General features: G+C 54.8%; 1 protein-coding gene across 5 annotated transcripts in view; it reads left to right on the forward strand.

Moving 5' to 3' along the window:
• The window catches only part of ELN (elastin), a 97,745-nt gene that overhangs the window by 50,488 nt on the left and 23,215 nt on the right, over positions 1-24,042 (forward strand). For 4 of the 5 annotated variants that reach the window (XM_044993643.1, XM_044993645.1, XM_044993644.1 and 1 more), the window contains 15 exons: positions 1,796-1,837; positions 3,050-3,112; positions 3,707-3,751; positions 4,958-5,068; positions 7,437-7,493; positions 8,171-8,305; positions 8,400-8,462; positions 10,446-10,580; positions 10,675-10,731; positions 16,065-16,199; positions 16,294-16,347; positions 18,590-18,724; positions 18,807-18,863; positions 22,620-22,703; positions 22,987-23,040. In XM_044993643.1, the coding sequence (XP_044849578.1) occupies positions 1,796-1,837; positions 3,050-3,112; positions 3,707-3,751; positions 4,958-5,068; positions 7,437-7,493; positions 8,171-8,305; positions 8,400-8,462; positions 10,446-10,580; positions 10,675-10,731; positions 16,065-16,199; positions 16,294-16,347; positions 18,590-18,724; positions 18,807-18,863; positions 22,620-22,703; positions 22,987-23,040 (1,227 nt within the window). The remainder of the gene's footprint in view (positions 1-1,795; positions 1,838-3,049; positions 3,113-3,706; positions 3,752-4,957; positions 5,069-7,436; positions 7,494-8,170; positions 8,306-8,399; positions 8,463-10,445; positions 10,581-10,674; positions 10,732-16,064; positions 16,200-16,293; positions 16,348-18,589; positions 18,725-18,806; positions 18,864-22,619; positions 22,704-22,986; positions 23,041-24,042) is intronic. The other variant, XM_044993647.1, reaches the window with a different exon arrangement.

Below are 24,042 nucleotides of genomic sequence, written 5' to 3' on the forward strand. Positions count from 1 at the left end.
CTGGTGCACACTGGGCACTGGCCAAGGCCATGTGGTCTGAGGCTCATAGACTCCTGCTCCTTGGGCCGCTGGCTGAGTTTGGCTAGCCCAGGACTCAGCCAGTGTCCCCACTTGCAGTCCGTGGGGATAATGGACTGGAATCCCACAACCCGGTGGGCATGCTCCCAGCGAGGCCAGGCTGTTTATACCTCCCGGCTGGGTCAGTTCCCAGCACACAGCCGACTAGTAATGCAGCCATCAATGCCTTTTGCTTCTGTTTAGATTGCTGAGGAAACAAAGTCTCACTGTCACCACTGCCAAGCCAACTATCAGAAAGCTCTCGTGGCCGACACGTGCAGGCCTGAGCTTGGGAGAGCTGGGTTATAGTCCAGGCTAAATCTGTGGTCTCTCAGCAGGCTGTGCTGTGCCTTAATTTCCCTGTCTGTGCAGCACGCAAGGAGGCAGAGATCAGGGCACTAACATGGCTTCGCAGCCCAGTAAGAGCCCACAAGCATGTCTAGGCTCCGAAGGTACCATGGGGCGTGTGGAGACAGCTGTCCCTAGGGACTGGTGGGTTGCTAAAATCCTGTGAAATGGAGCCTCCTCAGCACAGAGCTCACAGCAGCATCTGGCCAGAGAGCTCTGCTTTCTGTCAGGGCTGTGTTGATGTGGGAACGCCTGGAATGGGCGCAGGGAAATCTGGTCTCCACATGTTGGCTTGCAGGAGGGACGAGAGCACTCTCCACCCGCAGAGACATGAGCAATAAAGCTCTGACTCACTTTGATCCCTGGCCTCCTCTGGCTGGAGACGGCTCTGGTGCCAGGGGAGAAGCCCCCCCAGGAGTGCTGTGGGGACAATCAGGCCCACAGTTTCGAACGTGGGCTCAACTCAAGTTGTCTCAGGCTGGGCACCAAAAATGGAGGTGCCTGAAATCAGCAGCCTCTCTTCAGCCTTTGTGTCTAAATCTTCCTCCTTCTCGATCTGCTCCTGCCAGAGCCTGAGGGGCTGGTGCCCGCCCCAGATACTGGGCTCCCCAGGCCCTGTCTGGCTCACTCTGGAGATGGAGCAGGCTGCCCCGCTCCCTGCAGCCAGGCTGCTGGGGTTCCGTATTGATGTGTGGTTTGTCCAGCCTTGGTTCAGATGTCCCACCCAATGGGGCTTCCAGCCCTTCTCTAGGATATTCCCCCTGCTCCCCAATGGCAACGTTCCTCTCCGCACGCTGCCCCAGCCCCCTTGCTGACCTCAGCAGGAGCTCCCAAAGCCTTTCATTTGGCTGTGGCCAGCACGAGGCCGGGTGGGAGCAGTTCTCACTGCAGGGCCTCCAGGGGTCCCTTGCTGAGCCTGCATTGGGGGACATGCTCGGAAACATGCTCTGCTTGGAGGTGGGCTGTGGGCAGTGTGGCCCTTGGCCTGGGGCAGAAGCTCCTCAGAGCATCAGAGAAATGGCCACCTCACCAGCTGGGAGGGTTCTGCTGCCACTACCAGGAATGCGGGGCCGGGGGTCTCACTGCCTGGCACTACCCTGGCCCAGTGGCTGGCAGGAAGTGGAGTCTGCATGGGCTTGCCACAGGAAGGGGTGGCTCTGAAACAGTCTCCCTTGGAGTTAAGCTTGGACAGCTCATGTTCCGCAGAGTGCTGGCAAATGGGGCACTTCTGAAGTGGAAGAGCAGGGCTTGGAATGGCGTGGCTGGTGTGCCGGTCTTGCCTGGCTGCAGCAGGGGCCCAATGCCCCAGGGCCTGCAGGGCAGGTGGGATGGAGCTCACACGCACAGGCTGCTGCACTCACTCCCGTCTCCATGTGTTTTCTCTTGCTAGGTGGCTATGGGCTGCCCTACAGCACTGGAAAGCTGCCTTACGGTGAGAGCTCTTTCATTCTCAGCCCTCCTGGGATGAGGTCAGGGCCATCTGGTCACAAGGGTTCAGTGACTTCCCCCTTCTAACTCTAAACGCGGCTTCCCAGCAGGGAGGAGGGATGAGTCCATAGCGTTGGATGACTCCATAGCCATTCCAAACCTCAGAGGGGTCCGTGCCAACACCCATCCGGGATGGTTGATGGGAGGAATCTCCTAGGAGCTGAGACCTGTAGCCAGCCAGACTGTGAGCTGGCACCAAATCCCTGAGCAGCTGGTGTCGAGAGAGGCCTGGCGAGCTCATAGAGAGGTTTGCACAGGGCTGCAGGCGGTTCGGGGGCTGCTCAGACATCCCGTGTGAGCCCTGCTCTTCCCCCAGCTCAGGGAAAGCTCTGCCTTTCGAGTGCCAGCTGCCTGCTCACACGAGCTGGCCTCCCACCTTGGGAGGGTCTCAGGACGCACAGCGCCAGACACGCCGAGCAGAGAGCACTGGGGCTGCTCACGGTCATGCTGACAAGCTCCTAGCCTGGAGACGGGGGTGCTGAGCACTGCTCTCCCAGCACAAGGCAGCTTTTAACCCTCGGGCACCCGCTTCCCATCCTCCTGGCTGTCCGAGTGACCCCTGGGGCTGTGGGCAGCTGGGACCAGGGCAGCACTGGGGAGGGTGAAGATGGCTCAGAGCTGCCCTTTCTCTGCCCTGCTGTGGGCTGGCAATGAGCCAGCCCAAGGGCTCCACGAGGAGGGCAGGGTTTGTTTATTGCTGTACTTTGTTACCTGAGACCTGAGTGCAAGTCTCCCGGCCTGGAGGCCCACGCACCCTCCTGCTCCCCCCGCGGAGCAGCGGCCTCCCTGGGCCGACTAGCCGGGGAGGAAGAATGCTGACAACTGTGAACATCTCCCAGTTGGAGGCTGGCCCGAACTGGAGCTGTCTCCCTGGATTCCTGGCGTCCCGGCAGTGCAGGGCTGTAAGCCAGATGTGCTGAGGCCCCAGCCTCGCTCCCTCCGGCGGCTCGGAGAGCTGAGCGCTGGCCCTTCCTGAGGACATGCCTCACGCCGCAGCCAGCCTCACTCCGAGATGGAAATCTGGCTCCCACCTTGCAGGACTATGCCACATCCCCAGGCTGCGGCAGGCCCTGCCCTCTGGGCTGCCCCGCTCCTCTCACAGCTGCTTGCGTTGATGGGAGGGACTAACAGAGTCCTCTGCTTTTTGTGGTTGCAGGGTACGGACCAGGCGGGCTAGGTGCCGGTGCTGCCGGAAAGGCAGGATACCCCACAGGGACAGGTGCGCTGGTTGGCCTCTTCCCAGGGAGCCAAGGGGGCAGCTGCCTAGAGCCTCCCGCACTCCTTGGCACAGGAATGGGGCCTTGAGCCGGGCCCTGCCACTGCCCAGCCAGCCTGCTCAGGCTGCGGCCGCTCTGTGGGGACGGGCATGGGGGAGGAGGGGAAGGGGCATGAGGCTGGCTCCAGGGACAGTGGGAGAGGGGCTGGCTCTGGGGAAGTGGGGGGCTAACTCTAGGGGAGGGGGAGTTGTTGGGGCAGGGAAGAAGGGCTGACTGGGGGGAGGGTGCATGGGGCTGGCTCCAGGGGCAGGGGAGGTGCATGGCGGTGGAGTTCCTCTCGGTGTGGAGAAGAACCATCCTGGGGCCAGGCGTCCAGGCAGTGGTTGACTCTGAGCCTCTTCATCGGGGAGAGGCCAGGTTGCTGCAGGGCCGGCGCCTGCACAGACACCAAGGACAAGTTCCCCTCGCATCACAGGGGGACCCAAGAGTTTCTCTCTAGCTCAGTATGGGGGTGGCCGAGAGGGTCTGGGGGCAGCTGTTCTGCTGGCATGTGATGAAGTCCAGATCCCTGAACGTCTCCTTGTTTGTGTCTCCAGGAGTTGGAGCTCAGGTAGCAGCAGCTAAAGCAGCAGCTAAATATGGTGAGTTGCCTGAGCCTAGATGCCATGGTGATGGGCATGAGCCAAGATGCTAGAGAGTGGCACTGCAGGGCCTGCACCACCAAAGTGGTGTGTTTGGCAGAAGCCAGGTGGGTAACGGGCTCCCTCGGGAAGGCAGGATGGAGACGGATGGATAAACCTGCTCCTTGCAGACCCTGGCTCCATCCCTGGGCAGCAGCACCAGGGACCCCTGTTCCCATTCAGCCTGCAAAGGAGCCACGGCTGCTGCAAACCCCAGCCCTGGGGTGCCATTGTGGTGGGCTAGAGCACACGTGAGCAGGAGGCAGGGAGTGATGGGGCATCGGGCCCAGCCCACCTGGGGGATTTCCGGAGAGCCGAGGCAAAAGCCTGAGACCCCCACACTGACCTGCCAACCACAGCTCTGGGGTGAGGCCCTCAGACTGTCCCTGCACCGCTCAGTACAGCCTGGCAGAGCCATTGTTGTGAGCCATGGAACTGCAGACCAGGTAGGGCCTGCAGCTCAGTGGGTGGGGCAGTGGGGAAAACCTAGGGATGTGGAGCTGGGGTACCCCAGGGCAGGGTAAAGGTCCCACTGGGGGACCAGTGAACCAAGATGGAGACCCAGGAGAGGGATCCCCTGAAGGCCAGGCACTGGTGTCCCATTGGGGGACGCCCAGGAGCAGAGCATGGGAGCGACTTCCCCTGCCACCTGGAGAGGATGGGCATCATGTGCGTGTTCACACGTCCTGCACCGCTCTGGCCGGTGGGGGGGGCGTGTGGGCTGCTCTCTGCCAGGCCTCTCGGGCAGTAGCACATCAGCAACGATCCAGGGCAACAGGGACTAATGGGCCCAGCAGAGCAGTCAGCACCTCAGTCTGGGCATGCTCCACCAGCCCTGCACTGCCAGGCCAGGCCTCGCGTCTGGCTGGGAGAGCATGTTGCAGCCAGTGCCCCACGAATGACATAACGACTGGTGCATGGGGCGACACGGCGAAGCCAGCGAGCCCTGCCTAGCTGGGAGGTCTGGCCTCACTGTGCCATTCCCCAGCAGGCAGGGGCACCGGCAGGGCTGCCTGGTGAGCGGGGCCCCTCCAGGACGCTGCGGGGAGCTTGCTGCTCCGTTCACTCCGGAGTGGGCCCTGACCACTGATTCTCCTGGGGTTTGGGCCATTCTGCACTCTCTGCACCAGAGTGCCAATGCTCGTCTGGCTCCTGTGCTCTCTGCAGGTGCTGGCGTCGTGCCTGGTGCTGCTGGCATCCCTGGAATCGGAGGCCTCGGAGGCCTGGTGCCCGGAGTTGGGGGTCTCCCTGGAGTTGCAGGTGTCCCAGGGGTTGCAGGTAAATGTGCTTGACTAGCCCAGCCGATGGGCCTGTGGGGCTGCGTTCCCCATCTCAGAGCCCTGACTCTCTTCCCTTGTGACCCAGGAGCTGGAAGCCAGGCAGCAGCAGTAGCAGCAGCAAAAGCAGCAGCGTATGGTGAGTGGGCTCTGATTGTTCCCTGCAGGCCCACTGGGACGAGCAGCTCTTAAGGGCTGACTCGGGCAGTCGCTGTCTGGGAGGTGCTGGGTCTCCCTTGTGGCATGCCTGGCACAGAGTCTCTGATGAATCAGCACCATAGGGCAAACAGCTGAGCCGTGAGATAAACAGATTGATGATGCATCTTTGACCTTTTCACCTGTCCTGAGCCCACAATCCATCTCCCCGGGATGGACCCACCTGGAGCAGTTTCAGAGGATAAAGGATGCCACGGTCCAGGGTAGGCAGGACTCAGCCCTGCCCCAGGGACAGTTCTTCTCTGTCCTGATTAAAAGCTGGGTTACCCAGCCCTGCAGGGCGAGAGGGAGAACGTTATCCCCTGCCTGCAGAGGGGGATTTCAGCGGCCTGATGGGATATTCTGCACTAGAAGGGCCTCCGATATCAGACTTTAAAGCCAGGACATTTCACAGCTCTTTTCTTCCTTTCAGAAGGGTTGTATGGCTCCCTCTGAGACCTGCACAGCTGAGCTCCTGGGAACCCAGGCTATGGCTACACTAGACAGCTTCCAGCAGTGCTGCTGTGCCACTGTAGGGCTGCTAGTGCAGGTGGGAGAGCGCTCCCGTCACCTTAATTACTCCAGCCCCTGCGAGCAGCGGTAGCTATGTCAGCGGGAGAAGCTCTCTGGGGTCTGGGGAGGTCTGTGTATTCACACTAGTGTCACTCCAAGCAGATCTGCACTAGCGGAGCATTGATGGGGAGGAGGGCAGCTTGTCCGGGCAGATTCCGTTCTGCTAGCTGTGTGTTGTAATGTGTTTCCCCAGGAGCTCTCAGCTCCGCGACAGCAGTTGCATTCTCTTGGAAGCTGGGGGGTGTGTGTGCAATCTTTGCTTTCGAAAACGCTGCTCCCAGACAGTGTCATGTGTGAGTGTGTGAGCAATGGTGAATGTGCGTGCGACACGGCTCTGGTTCCCCTCCAACGCTCAGCTAAGAGGCACCCCCTGATTTCAGTGGGGATATACACATCAGATTCATTTCCGCAGCAACGCTGGGCGCCGGTTGTGTCTGGGTTCAGTAGGGTCCTTCACACGGAGCACCCGCAAGCTGTGGCATCAGTGCAGTGCACTAGTGTGTGTGTGTACACAAAGGGCCCCTGCTCCTCACTCCCCAACCAGCTCCATTGATTCTCAGTCTGTCAGCCACAGGACAGGCAGGCACATAAGGGTTTGAGTGCCCTCTAGTGGCAGCTCTGAGTACACCACCTCTGAGTGCAGGCAATGCCTGTTGCACCACAGCACAGGGAATCCTTCCAGGCAACCAGCTGTGTCCCCTTCCGTCCCAACATTGCTCTCTGGCCTTATAAACGCAAAGGCTAGCGCAGGTTCTCCTACCGTATCACCAGCGTCACTGCCCTGGAGTGACCCGCTGTGCAAAGTGTAACCAGGACAATCAGGTCCATGGTGCGCAGCATGCTGCAGGATCAGAGTGCGCCCTGACTCCCAGGGCTTTAGCCCAGAGCGCACACAGGGGTGTGTCCCGTCCCAGGCTGGGAGAGGCCGGCCCCGCAGAGACGGGGCGGGCTCTGCACTGGGAGCAGCGGGAAGGCTTGGACAGCTGCTCCCCGCTTTCTCCTGCAAAGGGCACCCCGTTTAGTCAGCCCTTTTCAGTCGTGAGTGTCCAGGGTGGATTTGGATGGAGGCAAAACTCCCCTCTTGCTCCATCATCCCTTTGTGGTGGTGCTGGCACTCCAGGACCAGTTCCTGGGCGGAGGCCTGGGAGGGGGCATCCCAGAAGTGGGGCTTCCTTCTCACTCCAAAAACAGCTGCCAATCGAAGCTGGGCTCCAGCTGCACTGGTGAAGCAGGATGTTCCTGGAGCAAGAGGCCAGTCTGCTCTTCACGCCTGCCCAGGACAGAGCAGGGCACACGGTCTCCGTTTTCCTGGACTTCCCTCCTCTCTCCTTGGAGGACTGGTTCTCCTCCCTGTGCTCCTATCTCGTGCTGTGTCTCACTCCTGTTGCTCTCTGCAGGTGCTGGAGCCCTGCCAGGGTCTGGTGGTGCTCCAGGCCTGGTGTCAGTGGAGTTCCTGGTTTCGTGCCCGGAATCGGGGATGTCCCAGGGGCTGCAAGGGTGGCAAGTGAATATGCTTACCGGGCTCTGCCGATGTGCCTGCTGTGTTCTGTGTCTGTGTATTGTCAGGTTTCTGAGATTTCCTCTCCTTCCTTTATCCCCAGGAGCTGGAAGCCCAGCGGCAGCAGCGGCAGCAGCAGCAGCAAAAGCAGCCAAGTACGGTAAGATGGCCCTCTACCCCTTCAGTGCATGCAGCACCATGAAGGGTCTAGTCCTCCCTTTATTATGGCCACATAGTTGCCCTTGTCACCCAGACTTGTATTCTCATCCCAAACAATGCCAGGCTTGTTTGACAGAATCTCTTCTCTGTAAGACCATGCTGCCATTCTTAATACTGTCCTGACTGCAATCTGTGTCAGCCTTCCATGACTTTGCCCAGGATAGATGTCAGGCTACCTGGCCTATAGCTACCCAGGTCGTCCCACCTGCCCGTTTGAATACTGGCGCACACCGGCATTTTTCTAGTCTTCTGGGACTTGCCCAGGTTTGAAGATGTATTGCAACATCAACAGCTCTGGGACCTCCTGGGCCAGCTCTTTTACACTCTTGGGTGTATGTTATCCAATCTGACAGACTTGTATAACTTTAGCAGCTGCTTTTTAACACCCTCCCTAGTTCCTGCTGGAGAAGATGGTTCGTCCCCCTGGAGAATGAATCCCTATCCCATCGGACTGACCCTCTCGTGTAGGGCTGAGAGGAACAGGCAGGATGGCGCAGGATGTTTACAGTGTGTCTGACATGACGGGAGCGCAGAGCAGCAGAATTGCACTGGCCTGGCTGCGCTGGCACTTAGAGTTTGCATTGACTGGGACTGGGTTTCTCTCCTTTAACTCTGCAGGCGCGGCTGGTGTTGGAGGCCTGGTGCCCGGTGTTGGTGGTGTCCCTGGCGTGGTGCCCGGTGTCGGCGGTATCCCTGGTGTCGGCGGTGTCCCTGGCGTGGTGCCTGGTGTCGGCGGTGTCCCAGGAGTTGGAGGTGAAGTTGCATGATTGGCCCTGTCGATGGGCCTGTGGGGCTGTGTTCTCCCCATCTCAGAGCCCTGACTCTCTCTCTACTGTGTCCCAAACAGCTGGAATACCAGCGGGAGCGGCAGCAGCAGCAGCAGCAGCAGCAGCAAAAGCCGCCAAGTACGGTAAGCTGGCTCCCTCCCCCTTCTCCCTCCATGCAGCCCATAGTGATGGGGTGCCCGCCTGTCACTCCTGGAACCATGTAGCTCCTGGGGTCCGAGCCCAGAGACCGTCTGTCCCTTTGGGAGCGATCAGCAGAGCCACTGGCATGTCTGGGAAGTACTCACATCCCTCCCCTCCCCGTTCCCCCTGGAGCTTCACCCTGTCCTGCAGCACATGGCAGAGAGCTCCTGCCTTCGGTCCACTGGCGATGGGGGGCAGGGTGGGCAGCGAGCGAGCTGGGAGCCCAGCTCCGGCTACAAGCCAGGCTCCCTGCAGCCAGCAGAGAGCGTGGGGAAGCCTAGGACAGTGTGATGGCACAGAGCGCGTTCCCCTGTCACTCTGGGTAGGCTGCTGCCCCGTGGCTCAGTTTGGAGGGCTGCGGGCAAAGCTGTTTGGGATGTGCAGGTCAGTGAATTCCCAGAGCCCCTCGCCAGGGCCTGGGTGTCACAGAGTCCCCGGCGATGCTCTGGAACTGCTCCCCACAAAGCCAGGCAGGACTTTGGGAAGCCTCCTCTCCCTTGGAGCAGACTGTCTGCAGGGCAGGAAGCTCACACGTAGCATTCAGCATGTGCCTCTCCATGCGCTTCCCACAGTGAGTCCACCCAGTCGGGCTCCTGGGGAAGCCAGAGGGTCCTGCACCCCCACCTTGCAGTCAGACGTGACTCTCAGCCAGCCAGTAAAACAGGTTTATTTAGATGACAGGAACACGGTCCACGACAGGTCTTGCCAGTACACACAACAAGACCCCCCCTTAGTTAGGTCCATCTGGGGCCCCAGGGAGGCCACAGCCCCACTGGGAGGCCCAAGCCTCCTCGGGGCTCCCCTCCATCTTCCAGCCAGCTTCCAAACTCCCAACCCCACTCCAGCCCCTCCTCTCTGGGCTGTGTCTCTTCCCCGGGCCAGGAGGTCACCTGATCTCTCTGACTCCAACACCTTTAGCATCCCCTTGCAGGGGGGAAGGGCCTGGCCATTAGTTGCCAGGCGACAGAGGGTCGGCCAGAGCTGAGGCCCCCCCCACAGTATTCAGAGGGAACATTAAAACCAGTCCCACTTCCTCACTGTGGGGCATGATTTTTTCAGCTCCATCATCAGCCTATGTGAATCCACTTCATACATTACGGCCTCAGTTCCCAGTCCATCAAGCGCACGCTGCAGCATGCAAGAAGGGAGAGAAGGGCCACCTGGTCCCACAGCGACCTATCGCCAGCAATGTAAATCAAAGTCCCCCTCCCCCCGCACTTTACCTTAGTCTGGGGCCGAGTTCTGAGGATCTGGGAGTCACAACTGGCCCTCGTTGGGCTCCTGCTTTGTCTGCACTCTGACCCGGCACCATGAAGGCGCCAGTCGCCCTTTGTTATGGCTACATAGTTGCCTTTGTCTCCCCAACTGTATTCTCCTCACATGCTGAGACCATGCTGAATGCCATGCTGCCAGTCTTAATACTGTCCTGACTGCAATCTGTGTCAGCCTTCCATGACTTTACCCGGGATCGATGTCAGGCTACCTGGCCTATAGCTACCCAGGTCGTCCCACCTGCCCGTTTGAATACTGGCGCACACTGGCATTTTTCTAGTCATCTGGGACTTTCCCAGGTTTGAAGATGTATTGCAACATCAACAGCTCTGGGACCTCCTCGGCCAGCTCTTTTATACTCTTGGGTGAATGTTATCCAATCTGACAGACTTGTATCACTTTAGCAGTTGCTTTTTAACACCTTCCCTAGTTCCTGCTGGAGAAGATGGTTCGTCCCCCTGGAGAATGAATCCCTATCCCATCGGACTGACCCTCTCGTGTAGGGCTGAGAGGAACGGGCAGGATGGCGCAGGATGTTTACAGTGTGTCTGACATGACGGGAGCGCAGAGCAGCAGAATTGCACTGGCCTGGCTGCGCTGGCACTTAGAGTTTGCATTGACTGGGACTGGGTTTCTCTCCTTTAACTCTGCAGGCGCGGCTGGTGTTGGAGGCCTGGTGCCCGGTGTTGGTGGGGTCCCTGGCGTGGTGCCCGGTGTCGGCGGTATCCCTGGTGTCGGCGGTGTCCCTGGCGTGGTTCCCGGTGTCGGCGGTGTCCCAGGAGTTGGAGGTGAAGTTGCATGATTGGCTCTGTCGATGGGCCTGTGGGGCTGTGTTCTGCCCATCTCAGAGCCCTGACTCTCTCTCTACTGTGTCCCAAACAGCTGGAATACCAGCGGGAGCGGCAGCAGCAGCAGCAGCAGCAAAAGCCGCCAAGTACGGTAAGCTGGCTCCCTCCCCCTTCTCCCTCCATGCAGCCCATAGTGATGGGGTGCCCGCCTGTCACTCCTGGAACCATGTAGCTCCTGGGGTCCGAGCCCAGAGACCGTCTGTCCCTTTGGAAGAAGCAGCAAAGAATCCTGTGGCACCTTATAGACTAACAGACGTTTTGCAGCATGAGCTTTCTCAGCAGAGCCACTGGCATGTCTGGGAAGTACTCACATCCCTCCCCTCCCCGTTCCCCCTGGAGCTTCACCCTGTCCTGCAGCACATGGCAGAGAGCTCCTGCCTTAGGTCCACTGGCGATGGGGGGCAGGGTGGGCAGCGAGCGAGCTGGGAGCCCAGCTCCGGCTACAAGCCAGGCTCCCTGCAGCCAGCAGAGAGCGTGGGGAAGCCTAGGACAGTGTGATGGCACAGAGCGCGTTCCCCTGTCACTCTGGGCAGGCTGCTGCCCCGTGGCTCAGCTTAGAGGGCTGCGGGCAAAGCTCTTTGGAATGTGCAGGTCAGTGAATTCCCAGAGCCCCTTGCCAGGGCCCAGGTGTCACGGATTCCTCAGGGTGAAACCTGGACCTGGGATACTGCTGAGCCCTCTGTCTCACCAACCTGGACTCCCTGTCACACTGTGACGCTGTGACAAGCTGCAAATCTCTCCAGGTACTACACTTACACAGACATCCACGGGCAGGGACACACCCAGCTGAGTTACTTGAATGCTTTTGCCAGCCACTCACTAACCAACAAGAGGGGCTCCAGCCAATTCCCGCAGCTCCTCAGCCTAGGACCCCAGGGCTGTACTGTTCTGCCCTGGTCAGAAGCCTGAGCCGTGTAAGTTCATTACCCAGTCCACCCATCCCTCAATGCAGAGAAGACACACACCAGCTTTTGTAAACTGAGCTGAGATTTCCCAAGCTCTTCAACCAAAACACACTGTTTTAGGTAAAATATAAAACAGATTTATTAACGACAGACAGAGATATTTCAAGTGATTATAAGTAGTAAGCGTAGAGATCAAAGTTGGTTACCTAAGAAATAAAAATAGAAATGTAATCTGAGTTCTATACACTAGATAGGATTTGAATCAAGCATTGTCTCACCCTAATGGTATAGTTCCTTCATACACAGCCTGGGATTCCTCTTTTCAGCCTGAGACCACCTCCTCTGTTCAAAGGCTTTGTTCTCCAGACATGTTTCCAGGTGTTGAGTTGTGAGGGGAGTGAGGCCAAGTGTTGATGTCACTTCTCCTCCTTTATAGGTTCTTCCTGCTTGCTGGAAAAATCTTTTGCTATGACCTGAGTCAAAATTTGTCCATTGTTTACGTGCTCCGTCTGAGAATCTTCATTGTACACAGATCCTGTGATAGCCTTTGGTAGCGTGGATTCCCCTTAATGAGCCTGTGATGGGTTTGGTCACAGAGACTCTCCTCGAGACTGTCGAGCTGGGATACACTGAGAACATGCCTCCTGCCAGAACAGTCCCCCCTCCACTCCTGTCTTGCTGAGTTGGACACTCTAGTCAGCTCCAGCATAGAGCCAGAGGTTGGGCCACACCTGTCTGCAGTTCACTGAAACTGAGATTCACTCAGCCCAGGGGCTTCTTAGTTAACAGGGACTTTCCCAGCACCCAGTGTTCAGCCTTTTTGGGAGCCTGAACCCAGTTTTACTCTGTATAAAGCTTATACAGGGTAAAGTGATAAATTGTTCGCCCTCTATAACACTGATAGAGAGATACACAGCTGTTTGCTCCCCCAGGTATTAATCACTTACCCTGGGTTTATCAATAAACAAAAGTGATTTTATTAAGTATAAAAAGTAGGATTTAAGTGGTTTCAAGTAATAACAGACAGAACAAAGTTAGTCACCAAGCAAAATAAAACAAAAACACGCAAGTCTAAGCCTAATACATTAAGAAACTGATTACAGGTAATAGCTCACCCTGAGAGATGGTCCAATGAGCTTCTTTCACAGGCTAGACTCCTTCCTAGTCTGGGTCCAGTCCTTCTCCTGGTACAATCCTTTTTAGTTTCAGCAGCCATCTCAGGTGGTACGCAGGGGTTTTCTCATGACTGCCCCCCCTTTGTCCTGCTCCACCCCCTTTTATAGGTTTGGCACAAGGCAGGAATCTTTTGTCTCTCTGGGTCCCCACCCCTCCTTCTAAATGGAAAAGTACCGGATTTAAGATGGATTTCGTTATCAGGTGACATGGTCACATGTCACTGTAAGACCCCTAGTCTCCATTACCCGTGGGCTGACCCACACATACACATGAAGGCTTTCACGTAACTAAGGCCATTTACAACTGATTCTTGCTGGAGCACCCATGATGGCCTCCACTTAATATGTATACATCAGTGATACAAGTCTATATCTTATTCTCCTAACTCTAGATATAGAAATAAGACATGCAAACAAATAGGATGAACTCATTTAGTAGATTACAAGCTTTCTAATGACACCATACAGGGGGTATTTAGTGTAAAGCATATTCCAGTTATGTCATATTCATAAGCATATTTCCATAAAGCATATGGAGTGCAACATCACACCCTGCTCCTGAACTTCCCGCCAGTGTCTTGGGCACTTGATGGCGGAGGCAGAACATGTAAAATCCCTGTTCGCCTCTGGGCATCAATTTCTTTGTCTTTTAAGTCCAGGGTTTGCTGGTAGGCGGTGTTTTCTTTGTCAGCCTCCAGCTGCCTGAGTTCATACATAAGGATCTTAGTTCCCAGCCCATCAAAAGCACTCTGCACCATGAGAGCAGGGAGAGAAGGGCTATGGGGAATTCCTGGTATAGAAGGAATCCATGTGGTGCAAGGTTGGCTGAGTTGACTCTGCTGCCCCCAACCGACTCTGCCATCTAGTGCTGGGCAAGGCAGGGGGCGTGTTGGGGGAGAAGATGTAGTGCCCATCTTTAAAAAAGGGAAGAAGGAAGATCCAGGGAACTACAGGCCAGTCAGTCTCACCTCAGTCCCTGGAAAAATCACGGAGCAGGTCCTCAAGGAATCAATTCTGAACCACTTAAAGGAGGGGAAAGTGATCAGGAACAGTCAGCATGGATTCACCAAGGCCAAGTCATGCCTGACTAACCTAACTGCCTTCTATGATGAGATAACCGGCTCTGTGGATGAGGGGAAAGCAGTGGATGTGCTATTTCTTGACTTTAGCAAAGCTTTTGATACGGTCTCCCACAGTATTCTTGCCAGCAAGTTAAAGAAGTATGGGCTGGATGAATGGATGGTAAAGTGGATAGAAAAGTGGCTAGATGGTCGGGCTCAACGGGTAGTGATCAATGGTTCCATGTCTAGTTGGCACCCGGTATCAAGTGGAGTGCCCCAAGGGTCGGTGCCGGGGCCGGTTTTGTTCAATATCTTCATTAACGATCTGGAGGATGGTGTGGACTGCACCCTTAGCAAGTTTGCAGATGACACTAAACTGGGAGGAGTGGTTGATACGCTGGAGGGTAGGGATAGGATACAGAGGGACCTAGACAAATTAGAGGATTGGGCCAAAAGAAATATGATGAGGTTCAACAAGGACAAGTGCAGAGTCCTGCACTTAGGACGGAAGAATCCCATGCACCGCTACAGACTAGGGACCGAATGGCTGGGCAGCAGTTCTGCAGAAAAGGACCTAGGGGTTACGGTGGACGAAAAGCTGAATATGAGTCAACAGTGTGCCCTTGTTGCCAAGAAGGCTAATGGCATTTTGGGTTGTATAAGTAGGGGCATTTCCAGCAGATCGAGGGACGTGATCATTCCCCTCTATTCAGCACTGGTGAGGCCTCATTTGGAGTACTGTGTCCAGTTTTGGGCCCCACACTACAAGAAGGATGTGGATAAATTGGAGAGAGTCCAGCGGAGGGCAACAAAAATGATTAGGGGGCTGGAGCACATGACTTATGAGGAGAGGCTGAGGGAACTGGGATTGTTTAGTCTGCAGAAGAGAAGAATGAGGGGGGATTTGATAGCTGCTTTCAACTACCTGAAAGGGGGTTCCAAAGAGGATGGATCTAGACTGTTCTCAGTGGTAGAAGATGACAGAACAAGGAGTAATGGTCTCAAGTTGCAGAGGGGGAGGTTTAGGTTGAACATTAGGAAAAACTTTTTCACTAGTAGGGCTCTGTGAAGCACTGGGATGGGTTCCCTAGGGAGGTAGTGGAATCTCCTTCCTTAGAGGTTTTTAAGGTCAGGCTTGACAAAGCCCTGGCTGGGATGATTTACTTGGGTTTGATCCTGCTTTGAGCAGGGGGTTGGATTAGATACCTCCTAAGGTCCCTTCCAACCCTGAGATTCTATGATTCTATGAAAGGGGGTGTCAGGTGAAGGAGGGGAAGGGCACTTCGGGTGAGGGAGAGGAGAGGTGTGTTAGGCCGTAATGGGGGTCTCAGATGAAGGAGGGGAAGGGTTGTCAGGGAGAGGGGGGTGTTGGAGTGGAGGAGGGGGTGTCAGCAAGGGAGGGGAAAGGCAGCCAGAGGAAGGGAAGGGCATGTTGAGCTGGAGGAGGGGGTGTCAGATGGAGAAGGAGAGAGGGGGTCAAAGAGAGGGAAAGGAGGGCATCTCCCAGAGCTAGGTTCTGCTACAGATAATTTCCCACTGGCACCTGGTCCCAGAGGGACCTATCGCCAGCAATGTAAATTAAAATCCCCCCCACACCTTATCTTAGTCTGGGGCCGAGTTCTGAGGATCTGGGAGTGACGACTGGCCCCCGTTGGCCTCCTGCTTTGTCTGAAGGTGCCAGTCCCCCTTTGTTATGGCCACATAGTTGCCTTTGTCTCCCCAACTGTATTCTCCTCACATGCTAAGACCATGCTGAATGCCATGCTGCCAGTCTTAATACTGTCCTGACTGCAATCTGTGTCAGCCTTCCATGACTTTACCCGGGATCGATGTCAGGCTACCTGGCCTATAGCTACCCAGGTCGTCCCACCTGCCCGTTTGAATACTGGCGCACACCGGCATTTTTCTAGTCTTCTGGGACTTGCCCAGGTTTGAAGATGTATTGCAACATCAACAGCTCTGGGACCTCCTGGGCCAGCTCTTTTACACTCTTGGGTGTATGTTATCCAATCTGACAGACTTGTATAACTTTAGCAGTTGCTTTTTAACACCCTCCCTAGTTCCTGTTGGAGAAGATGGTTCGTCCCCCTGGAGAATGAATCCCTATCCCATCGGACTGACCCTCTCGTGTAGGGCTGAGAGGAACAGGCAGGATGGCGCAGGATGTTTACAGTGTGTCTGACGTGACGGGAGCGCAGAGCAGCAGAATTGCACTGGCCTGGCTGCGCTGGCACTTAGAGTTTGCATTGACTGGGACTGGGTTTCTCTCCTTTAACTCTGCAGGCGCGGCTGGTGTTGGAGGCCTGGTGCCCGGTGTTGGTGGTGTCCCTGGCGTGGTGCCCGGTGTCGGCGGTATCCCTGGTGTCGGCGGTGTCCCTGGCGTGGTGCCTGGTGTCGGCGGTGTCCCAGGAGTTGGAGGTGAAGTTGCATGATTGGCCCTGTCGATGGGCCTGTGGGGCTGTGTTCTCCCCATCTCAGAGCCCTGACTCTCTCTCTACTGTGTCCCAAACAGCTGGAATACCAGCGGGAGCGGCAGCAGCAGCAGCAGCAAAAGCCGCCAAGTACGGTAAGCTGGCTCCCTCCCCCTTCTCCCTCCATGCAGCCCATAGTGATGGGGTGCCCGCCTGTCACTCCTGGAACCATGTAGCTCCTGGGGTCCGAGCCCAGAGACTGTCTGTCCCTTTGGGAGCGATCAGCAGAGCCACTGGCATGTCTGGGAAGTACTCACATCCCTCCCCTCCCCGTTCCCCCGGGAGCTTCACCCTGTCCTGCAGCACATGGCAGAGAGCTCCTGCCTGCGGTCCACTGGCGATGGGGGCAGGGTGGGCAGCGAGCGAGCTGGGAGCCCAGCTCCGGCTACAAGCCAGGCTCCCTGCAGCCAGCAGAGAGCGTGGGGAAGCCTAGGACAGTGTGATGGCACAGAGCGCGTTCCCCTGTCACTCTGGGCAGGCTGCTGCCCCGTGGCTCAGCTTAGAGGGCTGCGGGCGAAGCTGTTTGGGATGTGCAGGTCAGTGAATTCCCAGAGCCCCTCGCCAGGGCCTGGGGCATGATCTTTTCAGTTTGTCAGAGTCAGACTCAGGACTCACAATTTGTTAGACCACACTGTTTTATTAGCACAGCCAGATAATGTGAGCACCATGCAAGACCCACACTACCTCAATTTATACAGATAAGAAGGGAGCAGAACTGACAAGTTTACTGCAGGCTAGACATACAGAGTTAATTTCCTTACTAACTTTTGCTAATTTTTCACCATTACCTTATGTGGACTCATTGTTTATGCCTTAATGTTTCTTTTCCTGACACCTGTATTTTAACATTCTTTACTTTAAGGGATAGAATCATAGATTATTAGGGTTGGAAGGGACCTTAAGAGATCATTGAATTCAACCTCCTGCTCAAAGCACGACCCATCCCCAAATGGCCCCCTCAAGGATTGAATTCACAACCCTGGGTTTAGCAGGCTAATGCTCAAACCACTGAGCTATTCCTCTCCCACCCTCTTACATACATACAGCAGTTCTTTAATCCTCTCTATTTTTACAATATAATTCATTCTACTTTCACAAGCTCCATCATCAGCCTGTGTGAATCCACTTCATTCATAACGACCTCAGTTCCCAGTCCATCAAGCGCACGCTGCAGCATGCAAGAAGGGAGAGCAGGGCCATGGGGAATTCCTGGTGTAGGGGGAATCCATGTGGTGGAACGCTGGCTGAGTTGGCTCCGCTGACCTCAGCCAGCTCTGCCATCTGGTGTTGGGTGAGGCAGGGAGTGTGCTGGGGGAGAGGAAAGGGAGTGTCAGGTGAAGGAGGGGAGGGGCACTTCGGGTGAGGGAGAGGAGACGTGTGTCAAGGTGTAGGAGCGGAGGGCTGTCAATTGAAGGAGGGGAGCGATGGTCGGGGGAGGGGCATGTTGGGGTGGAGGAAGGGGTGTCAGGTAGGGAGAAGAGGGGTGGTCAGGGCAAGGGAAGGGAGGGCATCTCCCAGAGCTAGGTTCTGCTACAGATAATTTCCCACTGACACTTGATCCCAGAGGGACCTGTCGCCAACAACGTAAATTAAAATCCCCCCTGCACCTTATGTTAGTCTGGGGCCAAGTGCCGAGGAGCTAGGAGTCACAACTGGCCCCTGTTGGCCTCCCGCTTTGTCTTCGCTCTGGCTGGGCACCATGAAGGAGCCACACCTCTCTGTTAATAACCACAGAGTTGTCTTTGTCACCCAGACTTGTATTCTCCTCACAAACAATGCCAGGCTTGTTTGACAGAATCTCTTCTCTGTAAGGCCATGCTGCCATTCTTAATACTGTCCTGACTGCAATCTGTGTCAGCCTTCCATGACTTTACCCAGGATCGATGTCAGGCTACCTGGCCTATAGCTACCCAGGTCGTCCCACCTGCCCGTTTGAATACTGGCGCACACTGGCATTTTTCTAGTCATCTGGGACTTTCCCAGGTTTGAAGATGTATTGCAACATCAACAGCTCTGGGACCTCCTCGGCCAGCTCTTTTACACTCTTGGGTGTATGTTATCCAATCTGACAGACTTGTATAACTTTAGCAGTTGCTTTTTAACACCTTCCCTAGTTCCTGTTGGAGAAGATGGTTCGTCCCCCTGGAGAATGAATCCCTATCCCATCGGACTGACCCTCTCGTGTAGGGCTGAGAGGAACAGGCAGGATGGCGCAGGATGTTTACAGTGTGTCTGACATGACGGGAGCGCAGAGCAGCAGAATTGCACTGGCCCGGCTGCGCTGGCACTTAGAGTTTGCATTGACTGGGACTGGGTTTCTCTCCTTTAACTCTGCAGGCGCGGCTGGTGTTGGAGGCCTGGTGCCCGGTGTTGGTGGTTTCCCTGGCGTGGTGCCCGGTGTCGGCGGTATCCCTGGTGTCGGCGGTGTCCCTGGCGTGGTGCCCGGTGTCGGCGGTGTCCCAGGAGTTGGAGGTGAAGTTGCATGATTGGCCCTGTGGGGTTGTGTTCTGCCCATCTCAGAGCCCTGACTCTCTCTCTACTGTGTCCCAAACAGCTGTAAGCCCGGCAGCAGTGGCAGCAGCGAAAGCAGCAGCGAAAGCAGCAGCATACGGTGAGTGAGCTCCTCCTCTCTTACTGCTCTGCAACGATGCCCTTTCCCCCAGGGCTCCTCAGTTGCAGGGCAGAGTCCTTTTTGCTGGCATCTGTAGCCTCTGGCATCACTGGCATCTGTTAATTCAGACGGGCCATCATGAGGAGGGTCAACAGCATGGAGCACAGACGGAGACCAGTCCATGCTGCGCAGCAGGAGACGAGGGTCCCATGGCACAGGGGATCACCTGGTGGGGCGTGCTCAGCCTGCATTCCCCTTACATGTCTCTGATGCCACCAGGCACAGCCCAGGCCTTTGCAGACCTATCCCCGCTGTAACAGGATGTTAAACTATATTTTACTCTTTGGCCACTAGGTGGAGCCCTGTGTCACTTATCTTATCCGGGCTAAAGTCAGACAGAGCACTGAAAGCTCTTGTAATGAACGCATCTCCAGTGTCTCTCTCTCTGAAGGAAGTGCTGTAGCCAATCCATATCTGGTAGTAGGAACCCTGCAATTTTCCGTCTACAACATGGTGTTGAAAGTAAACTAGCGCCAGAGGAGAAAAGAAACGGAAGGAAAATAGCAGCAAAAGTTGCAAACAGAAGCAACAAAGGTTGTGGGATCTCATCAACATGCCACTCTTCTCTGCCCTTCAGAATGGACAGACGGGAAGCCACATTTTTCAAGCTTTTGCATTGCTACAAGACTCCATAAGGAAACTGGGGGATATTCTAGTATCAATGTTAATTGATGCTGTGGGAAGCAGACAGAGCATATCTTTAAATCCTTTACCTGTACTGCAGACAGTCACAGAGATGACTAGGAAATGGTTATAATAATAATAGGAGATATACCAATCTCCTAGAGCTGGAAGGACCTTAAAAGGTCAGCCCCTGTCTTCACTAGCAGGATCAAGTACTCATTTTTGCCCCAGATCCCTAAGTTGCCCCCTCAAGGATTGAACTCACAACCCTGAGTTTAGCAGGCCAATGCTCAAACCACTGAGCTATCCCTTTTCCCTATATCTGATACATACTATATACCTCAGAAAAATGTAGTTTACAAAAGAGCATCTTTCCACCAGAGAATTCAAGAACCAGGAGATAATGTTGAATGTTTTATAATAGCTCTGCATGTATTGGCTGACAACTGATTTTGGGAATGCAGAACATGAAAATATCAGAGACAGGCTGGTTATTGAGTCAACAGACAACTATAGCTACAGGAATGGCAATTAAAGACAGATTTAAACCTAGTCACAGCTACACAGAGAGCAAAGCAGGCTGAACTTGTCAAAAAGTAGCACAAAAGGCATGAGCAACTTGAAACATCTGAAAGTAGCTTAGAAGCTGTAAACAGACACAGCATGAGTTGAAAAAGGCACTACCACAAAAACCCTGAGGCTATGAGGGAGTCCCAGGCAAACTACAAAGCCTTTCAGACAGAATGTACAAAACATGGACAAATTCATAGCCCCACCTTGAGGTGCAAGGTATAGTAAATGCACCTGTAAGTAATATGGACATTTTGTAACTGTTTGCCATACCAAGGCAGTCAGGGAGTTGACTAACATTCCAGACAATCATGTGCCATTGTTAAAACAATCTATCACATGCGAGGATAGCCTGGAGATTGAAGACTATTAACTTTAATATGAATTTAGGAGCAGATGTGACCATCATCTCAGAAGGGACTTACAATCCCCTTCTGCCCCTCCCAGAGGGGAAGTCCCTGACACAGCTCTGATTAGCCCTGGGGGTATTCGGAACTGCATGGGTCACTTCACCAGTAACACAAGACAAAAGCTGGGCATTGAGAGTGCGTGTGATCAGAGAGCTTCTCAGCCGCAGCGTGGCAGCCATCATGAGCCTAGTGAGACAGGTGGAAGAACTCAGAGGATTTGATGATATTGGACTTTAGAAAGAGATTCAGTACAAATAAACTTGAGACAATGGTAGATCATGCATCTCTCTCCTACCAGAGAGACCTTGGAAGAGACGAGCTCCAGATTTATGCAAATTCAGAGGACATCATTACCAGGTCATTGTGGACTATTTTTCCAGGTATATAGAAATAATGTAATTGAAAGACACAATATGTGTTATGGAGAAACAGAAATGCACTTTTGCTCACTTTGATATTCCAGAACAACTAGTGCACGACAATGGACCACAATTCACTGCAGCAGAATTTAAGTCATTCTGAACTAAATATGATGTTGATCATATTACTAGTAGCAGGGGCGGCTCTAGGCATTTTGCCGCCCCAAGCACGGCAGGCAGGCTGCCTTCGGCAGCTTGCCTGCGAGAGGTCCCCGGTCCCGCAAATTCGGCGGCAGCCTGTGAGAGGTCTGCCAAAGCTGCGGGACCAGTGGACCCTCCGCAGGCACGCTGCCGAAGGCAACCTGCCTGCCGCCCTCGTGGCGACTGGCAGAGCGCCCCCCGCGGCTTGCCGCCCCAAGCACATGCTTGGTATGCTGGTGCCTGGAGCCGCCCCTGACTAGTAGCCCACATTACCAACAAGCAAATGGAGAGGCTGAGAGAGCTGTACAGACACCCAAGAAAATCCTAAGGCAGGAAGATCCATTCCTTGGTCTTCTGAGCTTCAGATCAACACCAATATTGGCTACTGGATATAGTCCAGCACAACTCCTTGTGAGAAGACAACTCAGAACTACTGCTCCAGCTTTAGAAAAGAATCAATCTCCAAAATGGCCAGACATGAAGACGGTAGCCAAATTGGATACAAAGGCAAAAAGAGCTTATGGAAAACTTTTACAACAGAAATCACTCTGGCACCTGCTGGGTCTAGAACCTGGAGGCCATGTTTGTGTCAAACAGGATGGAGAAAAAGGATGGACAACTCCAGCTGTTATATAAAAAAAGAGAATTCAGCCCCCAGGTCATATGTGATTGAGACCAACAGTGGAGAATTCAACAGCTAGAAGCGATCAACATCTACATTTTGTTCCTCAGAAAGAACAATCGAGCAAATTCTACAGATGGCAGATGCAGAATAAGAAGACTCAAAGATTCCAAACTGACCAAAGACAGTTGTTGCAGCCAATGGACAGCCAGATGACCTAGTTGTTATGTATTCAGGTCATGTAATTAGAAAACCAGTACGATTTAGAGACACTAACAATCTGATCTGTACTGGTAGAAATGTAGAATTTAAAGGGGGCGATGTAATGAATGCTAAATTGTCCTATATTGATCAGCCACGAGTTAGCGCTAGGTGTAACATCCTTATCTGAGCAGGTCATAGCTAGAGCCAGAGAGTGCATTAAAGGATCTCATGGAAGAAACATCTCTGATGTGTCTCTCCAAGAAGGAAACTCTGTGTGCAGTCCATATCTGGTACAACAGTCTGACCTGCTAGTAGCAGCCTTGCACCCTACCATGTCCACGGAGTGCGTGACACCTGCCTCTGCCAGAGTGGGGCACATTGAGCATTGGGGCTGGGCACTTCACTGAGGCCCTGCTTCTTATGCATCACGTGGGTGAATGGACGGACATGGAAAGGATAGTGGGTGGGTCTGTTGGGATGGCTGGATGGCCCCTATCGGAGCTGGACTCCCAGAGCAGGCAGTAAGATGCCTGCCTGGTCATGGCCTGAGAGGATAATGGGGGAGCAGATGGCAAACCAGGATCTCCATTCATATCTCTCTAAAGCTAATGGCAGGGCACCCTTTACAGCCTCATCATGGGCCCCCGAGTAAAGGGGGATACAGTCCTGCTTCCTGCCCTGGCCTCACCACTGAACCTCTCAACAGGGGCTGGACGCGTACCAGGTGTGGCACCCGGAGTTGGAGGCTTGGTGCCTGGTGTTGGTGGAGCCCTGGTGCCCGGCATTGGAGGTAACTATTGCTTTAACTGGGAGATACGACTTGCCACTTGGTCTGGGATTCTCACTGCTGCAGTGATCTGTAATGTCCACTGCAGGGGAAGGCTAAGAGTCCCATGATGCCCTGCTGCAATCTGGAGCATCCCCAGGTGCACCCCCCTTGTCCCTGCTGTGGGAAAGCATGCTGCAGGAACAGTGTTTTTCTGTGACGGTATATGCCCAGGGGTCTGTTGGATTCCATCCCTGGGGAATGCGTCTCCACCCTAGTCTCATTCTCCACACATTTCTGTCCCCAGGAGTCGTCAGTCCGGCAGCAGCAGCCAAAGCAGCGGCTAAAGCAGCCAAGTACGGTGAGTTGGCTCTTCCTCCTCGAGCTATCCCTGGCTCCCTGCGAGTCTCTGCAGGAGGGGGTCATGGCCAGAGCTGCGGCTTGGGGTTCCAGAATGTAGCACCCTCCCACTAAGAGCAGTCTGGTCCCTCTTGAGAAGGGGTGAGACCACTGCCTGAGCCACGTGTGAACAGACCAGAAGTAATGGTACATGCTGAGTGCAATCACCTTGCCAGCCCAGTTGAGGCAGAGATTCCTTTGTGGGGGGGTGGTATGTATTGACCACAATGTATATGTAACCCACACACCTCCTGGACCACTTAGAGAGATTAATGAGTCTGTTCTACAGCCTCATGGCTTTTAGCTCATGCAGGGCCACATGGCTCTTAGCTCATGCAGTAGAGGCTCATCCACTAAACTTCAGAGGCCCCAGATTTGATTCCGCTCACCGGCGAACAGGGTCTATCGGTGTTATATATGAGACATGGGCAACCCAGCTCCTCAGGTGAGTACTAGCCCAGGACGCATTGTGATGTCAGCTGGGAAACTCCTCTTCCCTGCACTGAGGGGTTGGTGGAGTCTGGAGAGACCCTTAGGAAATAATGCAGCTAATTCCTTCCACCCGTCCCCAAACACAAATCCACTATCCATCCACGCGTCCCTAAACAACCCCCCCCCACTATTCATCCACCCATCCCCAAACAGTCCCATCCACTATCCATCCACCCATCCCAAACAGTCCCATCCACTATCCATCCACCCATCCCAGACCCATCCACTATCCATCCACCCGTCCCCAAACAGGCCCATCCACCCGTCCCCAAAACAGACCCATCCACTATCCATTCACCCGTCCTCAAACACACATCCACTATCCATCCACGCGTCCCTAAACAAAAACCCCCCACTATCCATACACGCGTCCCTAAATAAACCCCCCCCACTATCCATCCACCCATCCCCAAACAGTCCCATCCACTATCCATCCACCCATCCCAAACAGTCCCATCCACTATCCATCCAC

This window comes from Mauremys mutica, chromosome 19 (assembly GCF_020497125.1).
Source record: "Mauremys mutica isolate MM-2020 ecotype Southern chromosome 19, ASM2049712v1, whole genome shotgun sequence".
NCBI classification, from domain to species: domain Eukaryota; kingdom Metazoa; phylum Chordata; order Testudines; family Geoemydidae; genus Mauremys; species Mauremys mutica.